Raw genomic sequence first — 18,826 nt, 5'->3', positions numbered from 1 at the left:
TTTGTTACATCATAATGGGATCCCTGTACAGAAGGGCCTCAGTTGAGAAGGGAAAACTGATATTAACCCTAGAGCATTGATTTTCAAGTTGAGGGCATAAGAGCTATATTAAAGTCACCTAAGTGGCTTTTTCTGAGTGTCACTTGCTTTCTCCAGGAGAGATTAGATATTGAATTCAGCCATTGTTATTAATAGGAATGTGTTGGATCAGGGGAAGAGCCTGATAACCCCAAGCATAGGGTTTTCACCTGCAGTGAATGCCCATTTCCAATAGAATGCCACCCTTATTTTCTGCACACATGACAGTGGTCTCAGAACTATAAAAAGAATCAGATGATGCCAGCCTACAGAAAACAGGGATTATCTTTGAAAATAGCCCCAACTTACCATTTCTGCATTATGTTTTTCCTGAAGTTTTTTTTTTTCTAAATAATTGAGGATGTATGGCCCTTTTAATTAGGAAAAAGTAAAGGTATGATTCGTGTGTGTGTGTGGTTACCATCTGATGTTAGCTACTGTGCCAAACACAGCCGCTTTTTTATTGGAAGCATAATTTTCTCCTACCTTTTATGGGCACAGTGAAAACACAGGCTTACTCACTTTTCCCTCAGCACCCTCTCGACTGACTACTGATGGAAGATACATCATGCCAGCTTCTCTCTGCGTTAGCCAGCAGAGGCCATCCTCGCTGGTCAAACTGGGCATCTCACCCATCATCCTGCAGAAACTTCTCCAGCTGCCTCCCTCAGAAAATATCTGGGCCCGGGGGGGTTGCTGCTTACCTTTGGTGTTCAGCGTGCTGCACCTTGGGTAACGTGATGGCATCATCCCAGTCTCTAGTGTTTGCGTGCCTGCCATTGTATGACTTGGGTCTTTACAGATAGAATTAAATTTGAAAACTGTATGATCATTTTGATTTTGCCATAAAATATTATGCAAAGTCACAGGAAACTCAAAAGACTTTAGAAATTAAGTGATTTTCTAGAGAAGGCCTCCTCATAGATGAGGAACCTAAGACTTGGAAATTAAAATGACCTTCTCATTACTTATCAGCTACATTATTACTAATTAGTTATGGGCCCCTGAAAAGAATCTAAGGTGTTTGCCATTTCTGTATTCAAATTTTTGTCGATTTTTTTTTTTTTTTTTTTAAGTTTTCTCCTTTTAAAAAAAAGGTCTCCAAGAAGCCAGGTCAGGAGAAAAGGATGTAGTTGCTGAAAGTATTAATGTTGAACCCTGCTTTGACAGATAGCAGTGTAAATATATCAGTGTATTATTGGATTGAAATAATTCAGTTGCACCATAGGTACTCATCTTTTCATTTTTTATTTTGATTAAAACTAAAAATCCAGGCTTCTTATTACTGTTTGCATTCTTAAGATTGTTGCTGGCCAAGAATGTTTTGGCATGCCAGTGAAAGCATATGAGCAGTAATGTAATTGGATTATACTTTTTGTAGCTAAGGTGGTGCCTCAGCAAATCACACATACTTCTCCTCGGATCCAACCCGATTACCCTGCAGAGAGGAGTAGCCTGATTCCCATTTCAGGACATCGAGCCTCTCCAAATCCTGTGGCTATGGAAACCCGAAGTGACAATAGGTAGGAGGGAATGTGCCCCATCGTGTCACGAATTGTTTTGATTTTTCAGTGAAACCAATTGTCCCACGAATATGGCATGTATTTCTTTATTTTCAGTTTTTCCCCCTGAAAATCTAATACATTGTGTAATTTCCTTAGTTTTATGAAACTGTGCTGTATTTATTCGTTCTCCTTTTGATGAATGTTCTAGTATCTTTTTTTTGACTTGTGTACTTCTCTTTTTAATTTATTTTGAGCCATTTTGAGTGTAAGGGTGGCAGCATCATGACCTCTTATCCCCTAAGTATTTCCATTTTCATCTCTAGAGAACAAAGCTGTTCTTACTTAACCACAGTATGGGGAACTGAAACGATCCTTTAGCTTTCCATTCTCTTTCATACATTGAAATTTTTGAAGAGTATAGATAGGCCATTGTTTTTGCAGAATATTCTTCAATTTGGGCTTGTCGGATTGTTCCTCGGAGTTAGATTCAGGCTGTGCATTTTTGAAGTGAATACCATTAGGTGATATGTTCTTCTCACTGTTATTACATCAGAGAGCTCATGCTCACCCTTTGTCCCATTAATAGTTATCTCAATATTAATTACTTAATGAAGGTGATGCCAGATTTTTCTGCTGTAACGGTGTGCTTTTCTTTTTTGTAAATAACTAATTTGTGTGGAAATACCTTGAGACTATAAGTGTCCTTATAAGCTTTCACTCCGTAGTTTTGCTTCTATTGATGATTCCTGGCTGAATCAGTTGATGGTTGCAGTATGATGCAAGATAGTGACTTGTTGCAAGATAGTGACTTGTTCGATCATTTCGTTGATATTTATCAGTTGACATTCTGATGTAAAGAAAGTTCATCTATCCCCATTTATTTATTTTTCTGTGTATTTTATTTTTGAACATCTGCATGGGCTCGTGGATTTGGTTTTATTTATTCATAATTATAATCCATTACTGTCATCTATTTCGAGGCTCAAATTGTCTCCAGGTTCGTCCTTGGGAGCCCCTTCAGACTAGTTCCTGGGTTTTGCTATGTCCTGGTCATTCTGGCCCTTCCTTACTTCTCACCACATTAAGATACTTGAAACTCTTCGTGAACTTGGTCCCTCTGAGCCCTGGAATCTGCTATTTCTCCAAGGAGCCCTGGTTCCTTTGCATCATTTAGAAACTAAGATCTAGCCATTAGCTCTGTTTGTTGTTACTGGATTGTCACTACTTCTAGGCCCTTTCAGCAGGCAGAGAGGTAGGAAGTATATAACATTTTAAAAACTAAGTACATTCTGGTATCTCTGGTCTAGCTCCATTACCTCCCCCATTCCGTATTTGTATCTCCCTTCTCCCACCCCACAGTGAGAACCTGGTGGAGTGCACATGAAGTAATTTCAGAATTGGATCATTTTTAAATATTCTTGTTTGATTTTTGTGGCGTATAGAAATGCTTATTAGTTTTTTTCTTTTCTTTTCTTTTTTTACCAAAGTACAGTTGATTTACAATGTTGTTGTTAGTTTCCGGTATACATCAAAGTGATTCAGTTTTTTATATATATGTATGCGATACAGTAGGATCTCGTTGTTTATCTATTCTATGTATAGTAGTTTGTGTCTGCTAATCGCAGACTCCTAATTTATCCCTTCCCGCCTCTTTCCCCTTTGGTAACCACAAATTTGTTTTCTATGTCTGTGAGTCTGTTTCTGTTTTGTAAATAAGTTCATTTGTGTCATATTTTCAATTCCACCTGTAAGTGACATCATATGGTATTTGTCTTTCTCTCTCTGACTTACTTCACTTAGTATGATAATCTCTAGGTCCATCCGTGTTAAAATATTACTCTCTCTAGGTCTGTATCCTTTGATATAATTGTTTGGGATGCAATTTAGGAAACGTTAGTATGGCAGTTTTTTAAAAGAAAAAAGAGTTTGTAGGGGATAGGATCATTTGAAGGGAAAGAAGAAAAACCATTTTGGTTCATATTATCTGTGTTCCATCTATAGACCATCTGTTCCTGTTCAGTTCCAGTACTTTCTGCCAACGTACCCACCTTCTGCATACCCACTGGCTGCTCACACGTACACCCCGATCACCAGCTCTGTGTCCACCATTCGACAGTATCCAGGTATGAGCCCCACTGTTAAGATGCCTTTTAACATTTTAATTTTTGCATGCAATGAGATAGAAATCGATCAGCGAATATTTCTAGTATGGATTTAATTACTCTAGCTTTTATTTTCAGATTCAGATAAGGCTGAAATCTGAAGCTTTAAGGTTGTAAATCACCACCCCTGGAATCGGAAAAGTTGTTACTTATTAGTGATAGTAGCATGATTTTATCCCACCCTGAGGATAATTATGTTAACAGTTTTTGTTATCCCTTAAAATGGAAGTGCAGTTAAAAACGAATAAAGCTGCACTCTTACGAGGCTTCTATTGTTTTGTGGGATATTTGTTGTGTTGTTAATGTTCGTCCAGTTGTGCTCAAAATTCACTATCCAGTCCGGTAAATAGTGTTCTTTTTGCCAATCCAGACTAAACAGTGCTACTTAAACCTCAGGGTTTGTATAGTCTTTTCCTGTGAGACCCTCAGCTCACTTCAGGCATAAGAAAGCCAGGTTGTCAGATTGTGGCCGTTGCCTGTCTGCTGTGCCGTCCAGGACTGCAGCTGCGCCCACATGGTGGCCATTGAGCATTTGAAGGGGATCCGGCACAAATGAAGAACTGAATTTTTTGTTTTACTTAATTAAAATGAGAGAAATTTCAAATATGTTTGGTGCAACTTAGTGATATGCAACTACTTTTTTCAAAATTGTAGATTTTATGGAATCAAAATACAAATCGAATATTTCTGAAATTTAGTCTCTGAATTGAGATGTGTTTTAAGAGTAAAATGTACCCTGGATTTTGAAGACATAATATGGAAAAGAGAATGTAGAGTATGTTATTACTAACTTTTATAGTGATTATATTTTGAAATGATAATTTTTGGATATATTGAGTTAAACAAGATATGTCATTAAAATTAATTTGGCCTGTGTTTTTGTGTGTGTGTGTGTGGTACGCGGGCCTCTCACTGTTGTGGCCTCTCCCGTTGTGGAGCACAGGCTCAGCGGCCATGGCTCACGGGCCCAGCCGCTCCGTGGCCTGTGGGATCTTCCCAGACCAGGGCACGAACCCGCGTCCCCTGCGTCGTCACTGCGCCACCAGGGAAGCCCTGGCCTGCGTTTTAATTTATTAATGTGGCTACTGGAAAATCTAAAATTGCATGTATGACTTATATTTTCATTAGGACAGTGCTAGTCTAAAACTTTCAAACACTGAGGGTTTTTTTTTTAATATATATATAAATTTATTTATTTTATTTATTTATTTTTGGCTGTGTTGGGTCTTCGTTGCTGTGTGCAGGCTTTCTCTAGTTGTGGTGAGCGGGGCTACTCTTCATTGAGCTGCGCAGGCTTTTCCTTGCAGCAGCTTCTCGTTGTGGAGCACAGGCTCTAGGTGCTCGCGCTTCAGTAGTTGTGGCTCTTGGGCTCTAGAGCGCAAGCTCAGTAGTTGTGGCGCACGGGCCTCGTTGCTCCGCGGCATGTAGGATCTTCCCAGAACAGGGCTTGAACCTATGTCCCCTGCATTGGCAGATTCTTAACCACTGCGCCACCAGGCAAGTCCCAATACTGAGGTTTAAATAGCTTTGAAAATAGGTTCCTCCATCTCTACATTGTTCTATGTGTGTGTTTTGATTTTTTTTTTTTTTTTGCGGGGTGGGGGGTGTTTGTTTTTCAAAACTTTCTTTTTAAAGGAACTTCATAACAGTGTTTTTTAATTAACAATCTTATAAAGTAGAATAATGTTTAATTGATTGTTGCCAAAAGTAGGATGCGAAAAGTATCATAGAAGCATGTTGGCAATTAGGAAGTAAATTTCACGTGTGTGTGTTACACTAACTGCTGAAAATTCTTAAGTCTCTTTATCAGTAACAGCACTTGCTTTCAGGTTCTCTCCTTCATCTACTACCTTGAATTCTATAACAGTGAAGTTCTATAACAGAACTCTATAACATGATTCTATAACAGAACTTCTATAACAGTGCAGTCATTTTGCTTTTATGGAGAAGGTCATTCATGACCACTGTGTATTTCTCTGAATGCTAGCCAGCTGAAAAGGGCACGCAGAGTCTCTCTTGACCTAGAATCAACTATGCAGACACTATCATTCTATATAAACCTTTATTGTAAAAATCCATCATAAGAGCACTGTCTGAAGTGTTGGGGATCCTGCCAGTCGTCTGTTTCTCTACATTATTCTTCTTTCATCACTGCTGTAGCCCTGATAGATACTGACACAGAAAAATGAATAGTACGTTCAATACTTTATTTCTTCCAGGATCAAACTGTCATTGTTGGTGCAGATGAGAGGTAATATATTATTTCTCAGACGTGTGAATCTAAACATGGATGGACACAAATGAAAAAATGATTTAGTAACCAGCTTACAGTATCCTATTGAATATTTATTGAAACCCTAATTTTTTGTAAGGTCCTGGTTAAGGCTCCTATGCTAGGCTCTATTTTTAAAGTTGACTTTTAAACAGCTTTCAATAAGCTTAGAGTCTAGTAGGAAGATTAGACATGAAGAGATATTATAATATGCTAAATCTTAAAAGAGGGGCTTGAGCAAAGCCATGCTGCTTCTGAGGTAAGAGGTTATGTCTACTTGAGAAGGTAGGGTTGGAGGTCAGGAGTGATTTCCTGAAGGAAGTGACATTTGGAAAGCATCTTTCAGAAAGTATAGGGCAGAGCCGTAGTGGGTTTGGAGAAAAGCACATTTCTGTCTGTGAATAAAGTATTAGCTGGAGTATGTGGTCAGAACAGAGTGGTTTGGTTTGGGCAGGAACATAGTGTGAGTGAGAACACAAAGTGTGAAATAAGATTGGATCTTAAAAAGGCTTGGAGTGGTGACTAGACTGTAGGTTCAACAGCAGGCAAATGACCAAAACCTGTTATTTAACAGAAATAGCACAGATACACTTTTCAGGAAGAAGCTATAATGCTCTGGAAATTGTGTATGTATATATTTTTCAAAGGAAGAATTACAATATAGCCATGACTATAAATTTACACGTAGTAACTTTTCACTATACTTTTCTTATGCATAATAATAATTTAAACCTTTATCTCTATGGTTAAAAAACATTTTCAGTTAGATTATTTTTTAAAAATTGAGGTAATTGACATATATTAGTTTCACATGTACAGCCTAATGATTCAATGTTTATATATATTGCAAAATAATCACCACAAGTCTAGTTAACATCTGTCACCGTCCAGTTAGAGATTGTTTTTCTTGTGATGAGAACTTTTAAGATCTACTCTCTTAGCAACTTCCAAATATACAATACAGTATTGCTAACTATAGTCGTCATGCTGTACATTACGTCCCCATGACTTATTTATCTTATAACTGGAAGTTTGTACCTTTTGGCCACCTTTACCCATTTCGCCCACTCTCCACCCCTACCTATGGCACCCACCAGTCTGTTCTTTGTATCCAAGAGCTTGGTTTATTTTTGTTTTCTGCATTTTAGATTCCATATATAAGTGAGATCATATGGTATTTGTCATTCTCTTTGTGACTTATTTCACTAAGCGTAATACCCTTTAGGTCCATCCATGTTGTCGCAAATGGCAGTATTTCGGGTTTTTCTTTTTTAATGGCTGAGTAATATTCCATTATGTGTGTATGGATATACATACCATATCTTTTTTATCCATTCATCCACTAATGGACACAGATTGTTTCCATATCTTGGCTATTCTAAATAATGCTGCAGTGAACATGGGGATACGTATATCTTTTTCCAGATTGTTTTGATGACCGAGAAGAAAAGTCTTTTGTTTGTTTGTTTTCTTTCCACAAACAGTGAGAAATCCCTTCTTTTTTTTGTCGCTTCCTGGGAATGTTTTTGTTTTCAGTTTTGTTTGTTTGTTTTTAATATACACAGATGATATGTTTGCCTGATAGATAAAAGGACAAGTTACTTCTCTCTTCAGTGCATATTTTGGAATTTAAAATCCGCAACTACTGTATTTCAGAAGTGCCTGTGATAGTGGTTCTATCAATTAAAGCAAAGATTCTTGACCTGGAGGCATGGATGTATCTCAGAAGTTTTATATTAATTACTTACATAGTTGCCTGGCTCACATTTGGCTTTTAATAAATGATTGCTTTTTTCTCATTTTAATGCTATTTCTAGCAATCTGCAGAGATCGTATCAAATTGGTGCAAGTAGTGGGGGGGAAGCCTCAATGTATAGAGTTTACGTAGCACTTTTTTTTTTTAACTGAGGGTTTAGATCTTGAACAGTGGAAAAATTGTTTTGATTTGAGTGTTTTTCTCCTTATGTGGACTGTGCCAATCAAAGCTAACATTTTTGTCACTTTTTGCATCATTTTTAGTTTCAGCTCAGGCTCCAAACTCTGCCATCACGGCTCAGACTGGAGTCGGGGTGGCGTCCACAGTCCACCTGAACCCCATGCAGTTGATGACAGTGGATGCATCCCACGCTCGACATATCCAAGGGATCCAGCCAGCCCCCATCAGTACACAGGGCATCCAGCCAGCTCCCATTGGGACCCCAGGGATCCAGCCAGCCCCCATAGGCACACAGGGCATTCACTCAGCAACCCCAATCAGCACCCAAGGACTTCAGCCTGCACCAATAGGGACCCAGCAGCCTCAGCCTGAAGGAAAGACTTCAGGTAATTTTAATTTTTTACATGGAAGTTGGTGTGGAGGGAAAAGGTACACAGGGTTTGAATCATGGTTCTGCCAGTTGCTGGCTTTGTGGTCTCAGGTAAGCTTGCTAGGCCTTAATTTTCTCTTTGTAACATGAGTTGCTTAGAACTTACCTGTCAGGGTCTTTGTAAGCATTAGAAACTACGTACATAAACAGCCTAACGTGCGCTTGCACGTGGGGAGAAGCGTTCTAAAAGAGCTCTTAGTTGAGGGAGTACATTCGCCTCATAAGACTAGTGTTCTCATTCCATTTCAAGATTTTCTTTTTCTTTTTTACCTTTTGGTCGTGCTGCGTGGCTTGTGGGATCTTAGTTCCCCGACCAGGGATTGAACCTGGGCCCTGGCAGTGGAAGTGCGGAGTCCTAAGCACTGGACCCCCAGGAAATTCCCTAAGATTTTTTTTGGAGTTGTTTGTAAAGCTGTAAAGATAGACTGGAATGTTGGTACCATTATTAGGAATTGAGAGGTGGTGGTATTTCACCAAAAAACTGTAGCAGAACATTTCCTGCAGTATACTATATACTTTATGTATCTCATCTCACTTATTAGTAATTATGATTGTAGAGCAAAGAAAAGACGTTCTTAATCGTGCATCAGTAGACTTTGTAACCTCCCCAGTTTGCCATCTGCTTTTGTCCTTATCCCTCATCTTCTTGAAATTGGACAGTCCTAACATGGATACTCTTGATTGTGGTGGTCTGATCGTTGTTTTTTGTCTTACGTGACATTTTAGTGATGTTACTTCCGTTTCCTTCTCTTCATTGCTCTTTCCTGTCCTCCAGCAGTGGTGTTGGCAGATGGAGCCACAATTGTAGCCAACCCTCTTAGCAACCCATTCAGTGCCGCTCCAGCAGCAACAACTGTGGTGCAGACTCACAGCCAGAGTGCGAGCACCAACGCTCCAGCCCAGGGCTCGTCCCCACGGCCAAGTATACTCCGGAAGAAACCTGCCACAGATGGGTGAGTAGATCCAGAAGTGCCAAAGGACACCGCTAATTCTGGAGGTAATTGGTGTAAACAGTAGGCAGTAATCCAGTGCTGATAGCAAACTCAATTTCCTCCAAAATAACTTGACCGCCGGGTTATTCAGTAGAGCCTGGCCAAGCTCAGACTGCAGGATGGTAAGAATCCAGGAGTCAGTTGGGTGTCAGTTTGTAAGCATGTGTTGCATATTACGTACTTTTAGGAGTTCTCTCTGGTTCTGAGAGTTTAACCCTAGAACCCCTAAAGTAGCTTGAAGTGAACTCTTCAGGCTTGTCTAGCTAGGCACAGTAATGTGTGCTGTGTATTTTTTCCTCATCGTCCTAAATGAATTGTTGCTCGGGGCAGGCAGTCTCCCAAGTGTATTAAGGGTCATATTTAGTAGCAAATAGTGTTCTGTGTTGTCGTATAAGCTTCTGAGTTGGTGGGTCATAGGCGGGAAGGTATGTGCTCTGCCATAGCAGAGACCAGAGTCTCTGTCTTAATCCTAAGTCAGTCCATGACACAGTAGCCATATTAATGAAAACACAAGGCAGAGCTTGTAGTTAAGATGGCAGATTGAATATGCACTTCTAAATTTCTCTTCCTCTCAAAACCCTACAGAACTTATAGTAAGAGGCTTTTTAAAAAGACTGTAGGGGGGCTTCCCTGGTGGCGCAGTGGTTGAGAGTCCGCCTGCCAATGCAGGGGACACGGGTTCGTGCCCCGGTCCGGGAAGATCCCACATGCCTTGGAGTGGCTGGGCCCGTGAGCCTGTGCGTCCAGAGCCTGTGCTCCGTGACGGGAGAGGCCACAACAGTAAGAGGCCTGCGTACCACAAAAAAAAAAAAAGACCGTAGGGAATTTCCTGGTGGTCCAGTGGTTAGGACGCCGCGCTTTCACTGCCAAGGGCGCACGTTCCATCTCTGGTTGGGGAACTAAGATCCCACAAGCCACACAGTATGGCCAAAAATAAGTAAGTGGGTAAGTAAATAAATAAATATTTTTTTAAAAAAAGATTATAAACACACAGAGGTGGGGAGAATAGGAGAAGACACAACAGCAACAAGTCTTTGAAGCTGGAAAGCAAATAGGCAAGTGCTCACTCGCTCCCTTAGCCGTGAAAAAGGTGAACGTTAAGTCTGCAGAGAAGAGCGCTGAGAACCATCCTTGTTTAAATTGTGAATCTTCAAAAGGACCAGGAGCGGGAAGAACTGGGGGTATCCACCTGGATTAGCCAGCACAGTGAAGGGCATGGTGCTGTACCAAAAACGGATTAGGGGACCAAGCCTGTGTGGAGTGCTGAGACTTCTCCCTCGTGGCTGACACGACCCTGGCAGCTGAATTTAACTCTGTTGACAGAAAGTGAGAAGACGACTGTACCCTGCTTCTAGGGTCCGTTCCAGCCCGAGGGGAAAGAGCTAAGGATACCAACAGTAGGGGTTTAAGGACACTAAGGACAGGGCTCCGATTGCCCTTAAAGTAAACAAGCCCCGCCACAAGCTCAGAGCTTCCAACCGGCTTTTTAGTCCCCCCACTCCTCATGAGCGTGCAGCCAAGCATATCAGGTATCTGAGGCTTCTTCTAACAATGCAAGGTAGAAGCCACAGCGAACACACTGAAAAAAGCAGCTCGGAAGATGCAGAGGCTAGGCAAGGGGAATAAAATTAAAAACAAAACATAAGAACACATGAACAGAGACAGACACTGTCAGTACCATCTTCAAAGGACAAATGAAAACTGCATCCATGAAACAGGAAGGCCGTGCTCCACAAAAGGAACATTCCGAGAACAAGAATGTGTCCAGAAATCAAAAACTCAGTAGAAAACTTGAAAAGTAAAATTGAGGAAATCTCTCAAAAGTAGAGCAAAAAGACAAAGAGAGAGAGAATAGGAGAGAAAAGACCCAAAATTTAAAGAACCAGTTCAGGAGATCCTGCCTCCAAGTGATGGGGTTTCAGCAAGACAGATCAGAGAAGAGAAGAGGACGACTTAAAAATAATTCATAGAAAATCACCAAAACCGAAGGGTAGGAGTTTCCTATTTTAACGAACCATGAAATGCTTGGTACAGTAGATGGCAATGGATACAAACTGGCACCACGGTAAAATATTTTGAAATTTCACAGCACTGGACAAAATGAGATCTGGCCCTTCTCCCATGCTTAGTCACCTCCAAAGTCCCTTCTGCTGTGCCCTCTGAGATCGTCCGTCATCATCTCAGTCCCCTGTGGCCTGACCTCTTCTCTGAGCGTGGCTTCTTGCTTTAATTGGAACCTGGCTCTTCTTCGGGGTCTCGACTTCCTCGACTCTCCCCAGGGTGGTGGCTGTCTCTCCCTCCCCATTCCATCCTGTCACTGGGCCTGGAAGTGGGGTGGCTGTCCTCTTTGGGCCTCACTGCCACTTTCAGGCCCATCCTTCTCAACAGTGGACATGCTTCCTGGCCTGTATTTAGATTTCATAAAATTTGCAATTGAAAAAGTAGTTTCACATAGCCAGCTTAATCCAGACATACTGAAAAGTTTTCCAGTAACTGAATCAAGTACCAGTTTTTAAATTCAAATTAGTTTAAATGAAATATTGTTAAAAATCATGCTCATCAGTTGCACTTGTCACCTTTCAAGTGCTTAGTAGCCCCATGTGGCTGGTGGCTACCTTGTGGGACAGATTCAGGTTTGATTTGGGGTCTGTGTTTGTCCTTCAGAAGGTACATAGTGTCTGGCTGTGTCATACCATCTTCAACTTTAATGTAAACAGAAATGATTTCCCAGCTCTCTGGCCTCTCAGTTGCTTGAATGCATCCTCTGCATCCGCCCTCCCTCAGCAGGGCACACCCATGAGCGCTAGCACTCCACGGCACAAAAGTTCAGCAGCTTTTTCTGTACCCTAGGGTCCCACAGCCCGCCTCTCTTTCCACGTCCCTGGCAGCGACTCCCAGCAACACCCAGTTGGGAGCCTTCAGTCTATTGGTCCTTACCACCCTTTCACTTTTCCTCACTGCCTTTCCTGGCCTCTTTGTCTGCCCTCCCTGGTTCAGAGTCTGTGGTGTGTTGCAGTCATTTCCTTGCGTGCAGCCTCAGCTTCCCTGTCATCCTCTTCACTTTGTCAAAGTCAGAGTTAAAATCCAGCGTTCTGCTTAATTTGTGTTGTGCCGCTTGCCTGTGTGCAGCAGAGTGTTGCCTCGTCCGCCTTAACCTCACACACCTCCCCTGGGATCTCCCAGCGGACCAGCACAGTCTGCTTTCCTTGGCCATTCCTCCAGACACCCGTGTACCTCTGCTCCTTTCCAGACTTCCATGCCTCCTCCCCTACGTTCACTTGTAGCTAATGAATGTGCCCACCTACTTTTTTCTTTCTGCTACGTTCTTGAGAAAATGGAAACACACAGAAGAGAAGTTCACAAGCTAGCTGTCACATGCTTGCCGGCCTGCCTCTGTCTCCAGCTCCGCCTCCATCTCTCAGTGGTGGGCTCATCACTCAGAGCTGAGCTCTCAGGGCATCTCTCCAGAGCGCCTGACTGCCGCCCGTCTCACCTCCGTGAGAACTGCTCCAGCTCTTGTGCCTCTCTCCTCCGTCAGTTTTTTCTTGTTAGTGGATCCTTCACATAAACAAGTATAAACTTGTTATCATTTCTTCCACTTTGCTCCACTCTCTGCCCCATTTTTTTGCTCCTGTTTGCAATGAAAATGAAGGCGTTGTCTCTGTTTGCTAGCCCCACTTCTTCCAGTCTCTCTTTCTTTCAGCACTTTCACTGAAGTATAGAAAACTGCACAGATAATGTATGTACAGTGTAATGAGTCAGCACAAACGTATAACTGCTGTATCGGTTAAGAAACAGGACATTATCAGCACTTTCTCCCAAAGATTACTAACCAGTTTTTCTTTTTTTTTTTTTTTTCAGTTTTTCTTTTTACCCTATGGATTTGTTTTGCCTCTTTTGAGCTCCCATAGAATCATATACATTTTTTGTGTGAGTCCATCTTCTTTCACTTGATTTTGGGAGATTGATCCATGTTAGTGCATATAATTGTAACTTTTTTTATGGTTATATAAAATGCTCTTGTCTGAGAAGACCATAGTTTAACCATGGATATTTGGGTTATTTCCAGTTTAGGGCCATAATGTTACCCCGAACATCTCTGTACATCACCTTTGATGCATCCATAAATGCAGTGCTGTTACGTACCGCGGAGGGGATTTGCTGGGCTGTGGGCTGTGCTCATTTTCAGCTCCAGCAGGTAACACCAGCAGTTTGTCCAGGTGTTTGTACCCATTTACACTCTCACCAGCAGTGGGGTCCTTGCCTTCATCATCATCGACGCTTGTTATTTGGCACTCTTTTTTAAGTTTGGTCATTCTGTGGGTTTATAGTAGTGTATCTCTTTAGGGGTTTGGAGGGTTTGTTTGTACTGAGGAATGGGGGATTGAGTGGTCTTGCTTTTTTGTTTATTTCTTACTTTTTATTGTGGAAGGTTTAAACATAATACAGATTTGAACATCTGAATTTATACCCATCATTCAACTTCAGTTATTAACTTATCAGTTCATGTTTTATCTGTATGCCTTTCCACCACTTTCCACCATATTATTTTGAAGCAAATCATAGGGAACACATCATTTTGTTTGTATATATTCGTATATATTTCAGCATGTGTTTATTGAAATACATACTTTAAAAAGTGTTATAACCCCATAATGTTATCAAATATTTAGTCATTGTTCAAACTTCCAGTGATCTCAAATGTCACAAATTTTGTTTTGTTATATTATTTATTTGAGTCTGTATTCTGATAAGGTACACACATTACGATTGGTCGATATGTCTATTAAGACTCTTCTAATATATGTTACCTCCATTTCTTTTTTCCTTGCAGTTTGTCTGTTGAAGAAACTTGGTCTTTTGTCCTGTAGAGTTTTCCTCTCCCCTCCCAACTCTCTCCCTGAATTTGTCGATTGCATCCCCATTCTGTTAGTTCCCTAGGGCTGCTATAACAAATTACCACAAGTTTGGTGGCTTAAAACAACAAAAGTTTATTCTCACAGTTCTGATGACTAGAAGTCTGAAATCAACACGTCGGCAGGGTTGGTTCCTTCTGAACACTCTCAGGGAGGATCCACGCCGTGCCCTTCTTCCAGCTTCTGGTGGCTCTTGGCGGTCCTTTGTGTTGCTTGGCCTGTGGATGCACCACTCCAACCTCTGCTTCCATATCCACATGGCCTTCCCTCTGTGTCTGTGTGTCTCAAATCTCCCTCTCCTTTCTGTTGAAAGGATACCGATCATTGGATTTAGGACCTGCCCTAAGTCTAGAATGATCTTATCTACTTAATTACGTTGGCAAAGACCCTATTTTTTTTACATTCGCGAGTAGCAGGGGTTAGGACTCGGATGGGTCATATTAGGGAACACAATCCAACCCCCTGCCCCCATTGTCTGGTTTCACTTGTTTTTCTCTCCTCCACATTTTCTCTAAGTTGTTACTTGAATCTAAAGGCTTGGTGAACTTCACTTTTTCTCCCCTTTTGGCAAGACTCCTTCCTAAGTTGGTGGTTTAGTCTTTTTATCAGGAGAAGTATGCTGTGTGGAAGTCAACCTTTTTGAGATGTTAGCAGTCTTACGATCAGTGTCTGGATCCATTCACAGTTAGGCATTGCAAAGTGGTATGTTCTAGCCGTTTCGTCTCAGACGACTCTTCTAGCATTTGCTTGCACCACTCCGCCAAAACTAAATGTGTCAAGATCACTTATGACTTCCACATTGCTAAGCTCCAGTAGTTAGTGGTCAGTCGGAGCCACGTGTGGCCTGTCTACTGCGTGACACAGTTGATCACTAGCTACCTTGATCAACTGTTTTCACTCAGTTCCTCAGGTCAATATAAATACATAGGTACAATAATGATTGTAACTGCTAAACAGATTTAAATGTTATTTTATTTTTAAATTTTTTTATTATTTATTTATGTTTTATATATTTATTTTTTTTGGCTGCATTGGGTCTTCATTGCTGCGTGTGGACTTTCTCTAGTGGTGAGGGGGGCTACTCTTCATTGCGGTGTGCGGCCCTCTCATCGCGGTGACTTCTCGTTGCGGAGCACAGGCTCTAGGTGCGAGGGCGTCAGTAGTTGCGGCGTGTGGGCTCAGTAGTTGTGGCTCGTGGGCTCTAGAGCAGACTCAGTACTTGTGGCACGTGGGCTTAGTTGCTCTGCGGCATCGGGGATTGAACCCGTGTCCCCTGCATTGGCAGGCGGATTCTTAACCACTGCCCCACCAGGGAAGTCCCTAAATTTTAATATTAAGTACAAAGGAGATATGTAGGTAGAAGGTAGAAGAAGCAGGTAAAAGAGTCGCAATGGTTGCTTCCTGAAGAGAGACAGGCAGGAAGTGGGGAGGCAGGGGGAAGGGATCTGCTGTATGTTATTAAAAGTGTTTTAGTACTATTTGGTTTTTTAAATAATCTGCCTTCATTACTTTGGTAAAATTTGAAAATCCATTAAAAAATACCTAGCCATAGGTACACTTAGCAGATGTGTCGTTCTTATCCTTTAATGCCGTCTGGGTTTGTCTCTTTACTCTTTCAGAATGGCAGTTCGGAAAACCCTCATTCCTCCTCAGCCTCCTGAAGTGGCTAGCCCTCGAGTGGAGAGCTCTATGCGGAGTACGTCTGGGTCGCCTAGGCCTGCAGGGTGAGCACATCATTGAGGACAGAAAAGTCTAATACATGTCGCAGACTTCACATCATTTGCCTCTAAAAAGAACCACTAGTGTGTGCATCTGAAAGAACCATTTTCTAGCTATGAGATCTGGACACGCTTCTCAGCCTCTCTGACCGTTATTTACCTCATTTATGAAGTGGGCATACTTACAGCACCTGCCTCCTAGGCTCCTTGTGTATTGAATCCACTTGGAACAGAGCCTGCCTCACAGTAAACACCAGTTATTGTTGCTATCGAAAATGGCATCGTGACAATACTTAATGCATTCCGTTTTCTTTACTCTTTATCTCCTTGATTCTAAAAGTAATATTTTGGAAAAGAAAATGAGACAATATAAAAATATTTAAGGTATAAAGAGAAAATCGTCCTATTCTCCACCCCCCCGCCAGTCGCACTCCCCCAGAGTAATGTTGATTGGTTAAAGTTTTGTTAGGCATCTTTCCACGTCTTTTTCTACATACACGTGTAGATAGATTGATAGATTCTTAAAAACAGGATTTTGTTGATTGTTTTATATACTGCATTTTATACTTATATCTGTAATAGCTTACCATGTTAATATATTTAGATCTACTTCTTCATAAAACTTCAAAAAAAATTTATGAATGCCATGTGTGTGCCAAGTATCATTTTAGAATCTGAGGATATAAGAGTGACTGAAAGTGTCCGTTCTCCTTAAGCTTACTATCTAGTGAGTGTAGAGAAATAATAAATACGTGAAGAAAAAGAAAACAGTGTAAATGGAATATAAGTGATGGGAGGAAGGGGTGATGACTTATAGAAAGGCCTCTCTGAGCAGAGGCTTTAAGAGCATGGAGGAATAAGCCACACGCTCCCTGATGTCAGACTGTGTCAGGCAGAGGAAAGAGCAGGGACTAAGACTTTGAGGTAGGAGTATTTGCAGTCACCACTTTGTACATTAGTGCAGGAATGTGCAAATAACCACGTAAACGGAAACTGTGCATGGTTATTTATAACTGTTCTGTGACCTTAAAAACATTTGTGAACGTATCAAAAACTCTCTTAACTGTCAGTTAAAATATATAGGGAAATGAAAAACATAGTAAAACTAAAATTTACTTAGTACACTGTAATTTGAACATCAGAAGCGCTGAGAATTAAAGTGTTTTATTTCTTTCTAAAAGCTAATCAAGTGGGAATTCCCTGGCGGTCCAGGGGTTAGGGCTCCACGCTTTCACTGCTGAGGGCCCAGGTTCAAACCCTGGTCGGGAACTAAGATCCCACAAGCTGCGCAGCATAGCCAAAAGAAAAAAGAAATAAATAAATAAAAGCTAATCAAGAGTACAGTTGGCCCTCTGTATCTAAGGGTTCCACATCTCGAGCATCCACAGGTATCCATGGATTTTGGTATCCGCGGGGGTGGATATTAAGGGACGACTGTAGTTGGAACAATGCTTCCCTTATTCACATTGAATAACTTACAATACAGAGCAAGAGTCCTTCTATGCTTTGGTGAATTGTCATACTCCTTTCTAAGTTTGGGTCTGCCCTGACATTTTATCCTGTCTTTTTTTTCTTTTGGCTGCATTGGGTCTTCATTACTGTGAGCGCAGGCTTCAGTAGTTGTGGCACGTGGGCTCAGTAGTTGTGGCACATGGGCTTAGTTGCTCCACAGCGTGTGGGGTCTTCCCAGACCAGGGATCAAACCCGTGTCCCCTGCATTGGCAGGCGGATTTTTTTTTAAGAATTTATTTATTTATTTATTATTTTTTGGCTGTGTTGGGTCTTCATTGCTGTGCACAGGCTTTCTCTAGTTGCGGCGAGTGGGGGCTACTCTTCGTTGTGGTGCACGGGTTTCTCATTGCGGTGGCTTCTCTCGTTGCGGAGCACGGGCTCTAGGTGCGCGGGCTTCAGTAGCTGTGACACACGGGACTCAGTAGTTGTGGCACATGGGCTTAGTTGCTCCGCGGCCTGTGGGGTCTTGCCGGACCAGGGCTCAAACCCTTGTCCCCTGCATTGGCAGGTGGATTCTTAACCACTACTCCATCAGGGAAGTCCGGCAGGCGGATTCTTAACCACTGTGCCACCAGGGAAGTCCCTATCCTTTGTCTTTTCAGTGTTGTAAATTATTTCCAGAAGTTCCTTTAATGTGAGGTTGTTGCCAGCATCACTTCCAGGGACATCTTTATCCTTTTATCAAACCATCTTCCTTAACTAATCCTTGGAATCTGGGTGCACATTCCACAGCAGCATCTTTATCTGTGCTAGCAGTTTCACCAGATAGCTTACATTAATCAAATTAATGCTGACTATTGAAAAAATGAATCCAGCCTTTATTGACTGTAAAAGGCTTTGGTTTTTTGGTTTTTTTAATCCTCCCTGTAATTTCCATCTTCTTTCAATGTGGCAGTTAATTCAACATTTTGGTCTGAGTGATTGGGTTGTTGTGGGGTTTTTTTACAGTCTTCAATCCAGAATGGAAGTAAATACTCCGTTTCACTATAGTGGCTTACAGTAAAATGACTTTACCACCTTTTTTATATTCATTGGACTTTCTCAGTGTGGTCCAAGCCATAGCTTCATACAAGCCTAGGTCTCATCCTAAATTATCTTTGCTGTTGCCATTTCCAGATCTTCTAATCACATCCCATTTTACTTCTAGATTTATCACATTTTTTTCTGCATTTTCATCGCTGTTGGCCAGTTCTCTTTCAGTCGTTCATTTTTGTAAAATTTCACCTGGGTTTATCACAAGGAAACTAGACAGCACAACTACACACTTCGCTGTCTGCATGAACTGAGAAGTAGATGTGCAGTAAT

General features: G+C 41.4%; 1 protein-coding gene across 10 annotated transcripts in view; it reads left to right on the top strand.

Moving 5' to 3' along the window:
* SAP130 (Sin3A associated protein 130) overlaps positions 1 to 18,826 on the top strand; it is a 75,419-nt gene that overhangs the window by 22,863 nt on the left and 33,730 nt on the right. For 8 of the 10 annotated variants that reach the window (XM_019931826.3, XM_019931824.3, XM_019931825.3 and 5 more), the window contains 5 exons: positions 1,460 to 1,601; positions 3,585 to 3,706; positions 8,037 to 8,339; positions 9,159 to 9,336; positions 15,911 to 16,015. In XM_019931826.3, the coding sequence (XP_019787385.2) occupies positions 1,460 to 1,601; positions 3,585 to 3,706; positions 8,037 to 8,339; positions 9,159 to 9,336; positions 15,911 to 16,015 (850 nt within the window). The remainder of the gene's footprint in view (positions 1 to 1,459; positions 1,602 to 3,584; positions 3,707 to 8,036; positions 8,340 to 9,158; positions 9,337 to 15,910; positions 16,016 to 18,826) is intronic. The other 2 variants (XM_019931823.3, XM_073807853.1) reach the window with 1 other exon arrangement.

This window comes from Tursiops truncatus, chromosome 7, assembly GCF_011762595.2.
Source record: "Tursiops truncatus isolate mTurTru1 chromosome 7, mTurTru1.mat.Y, whole genome shotgun sequence".
In the NCBI taxonomy this organism is placed as follows: Eukaryota; Metazoa; Chordata; class Mammalia; order Artiodactyla; family Delphinidae; genus Tursiops; species Tursiops truncatus.
This window is presented reverse-complemented; position numbering and strand designations above follow the sequence as displayed.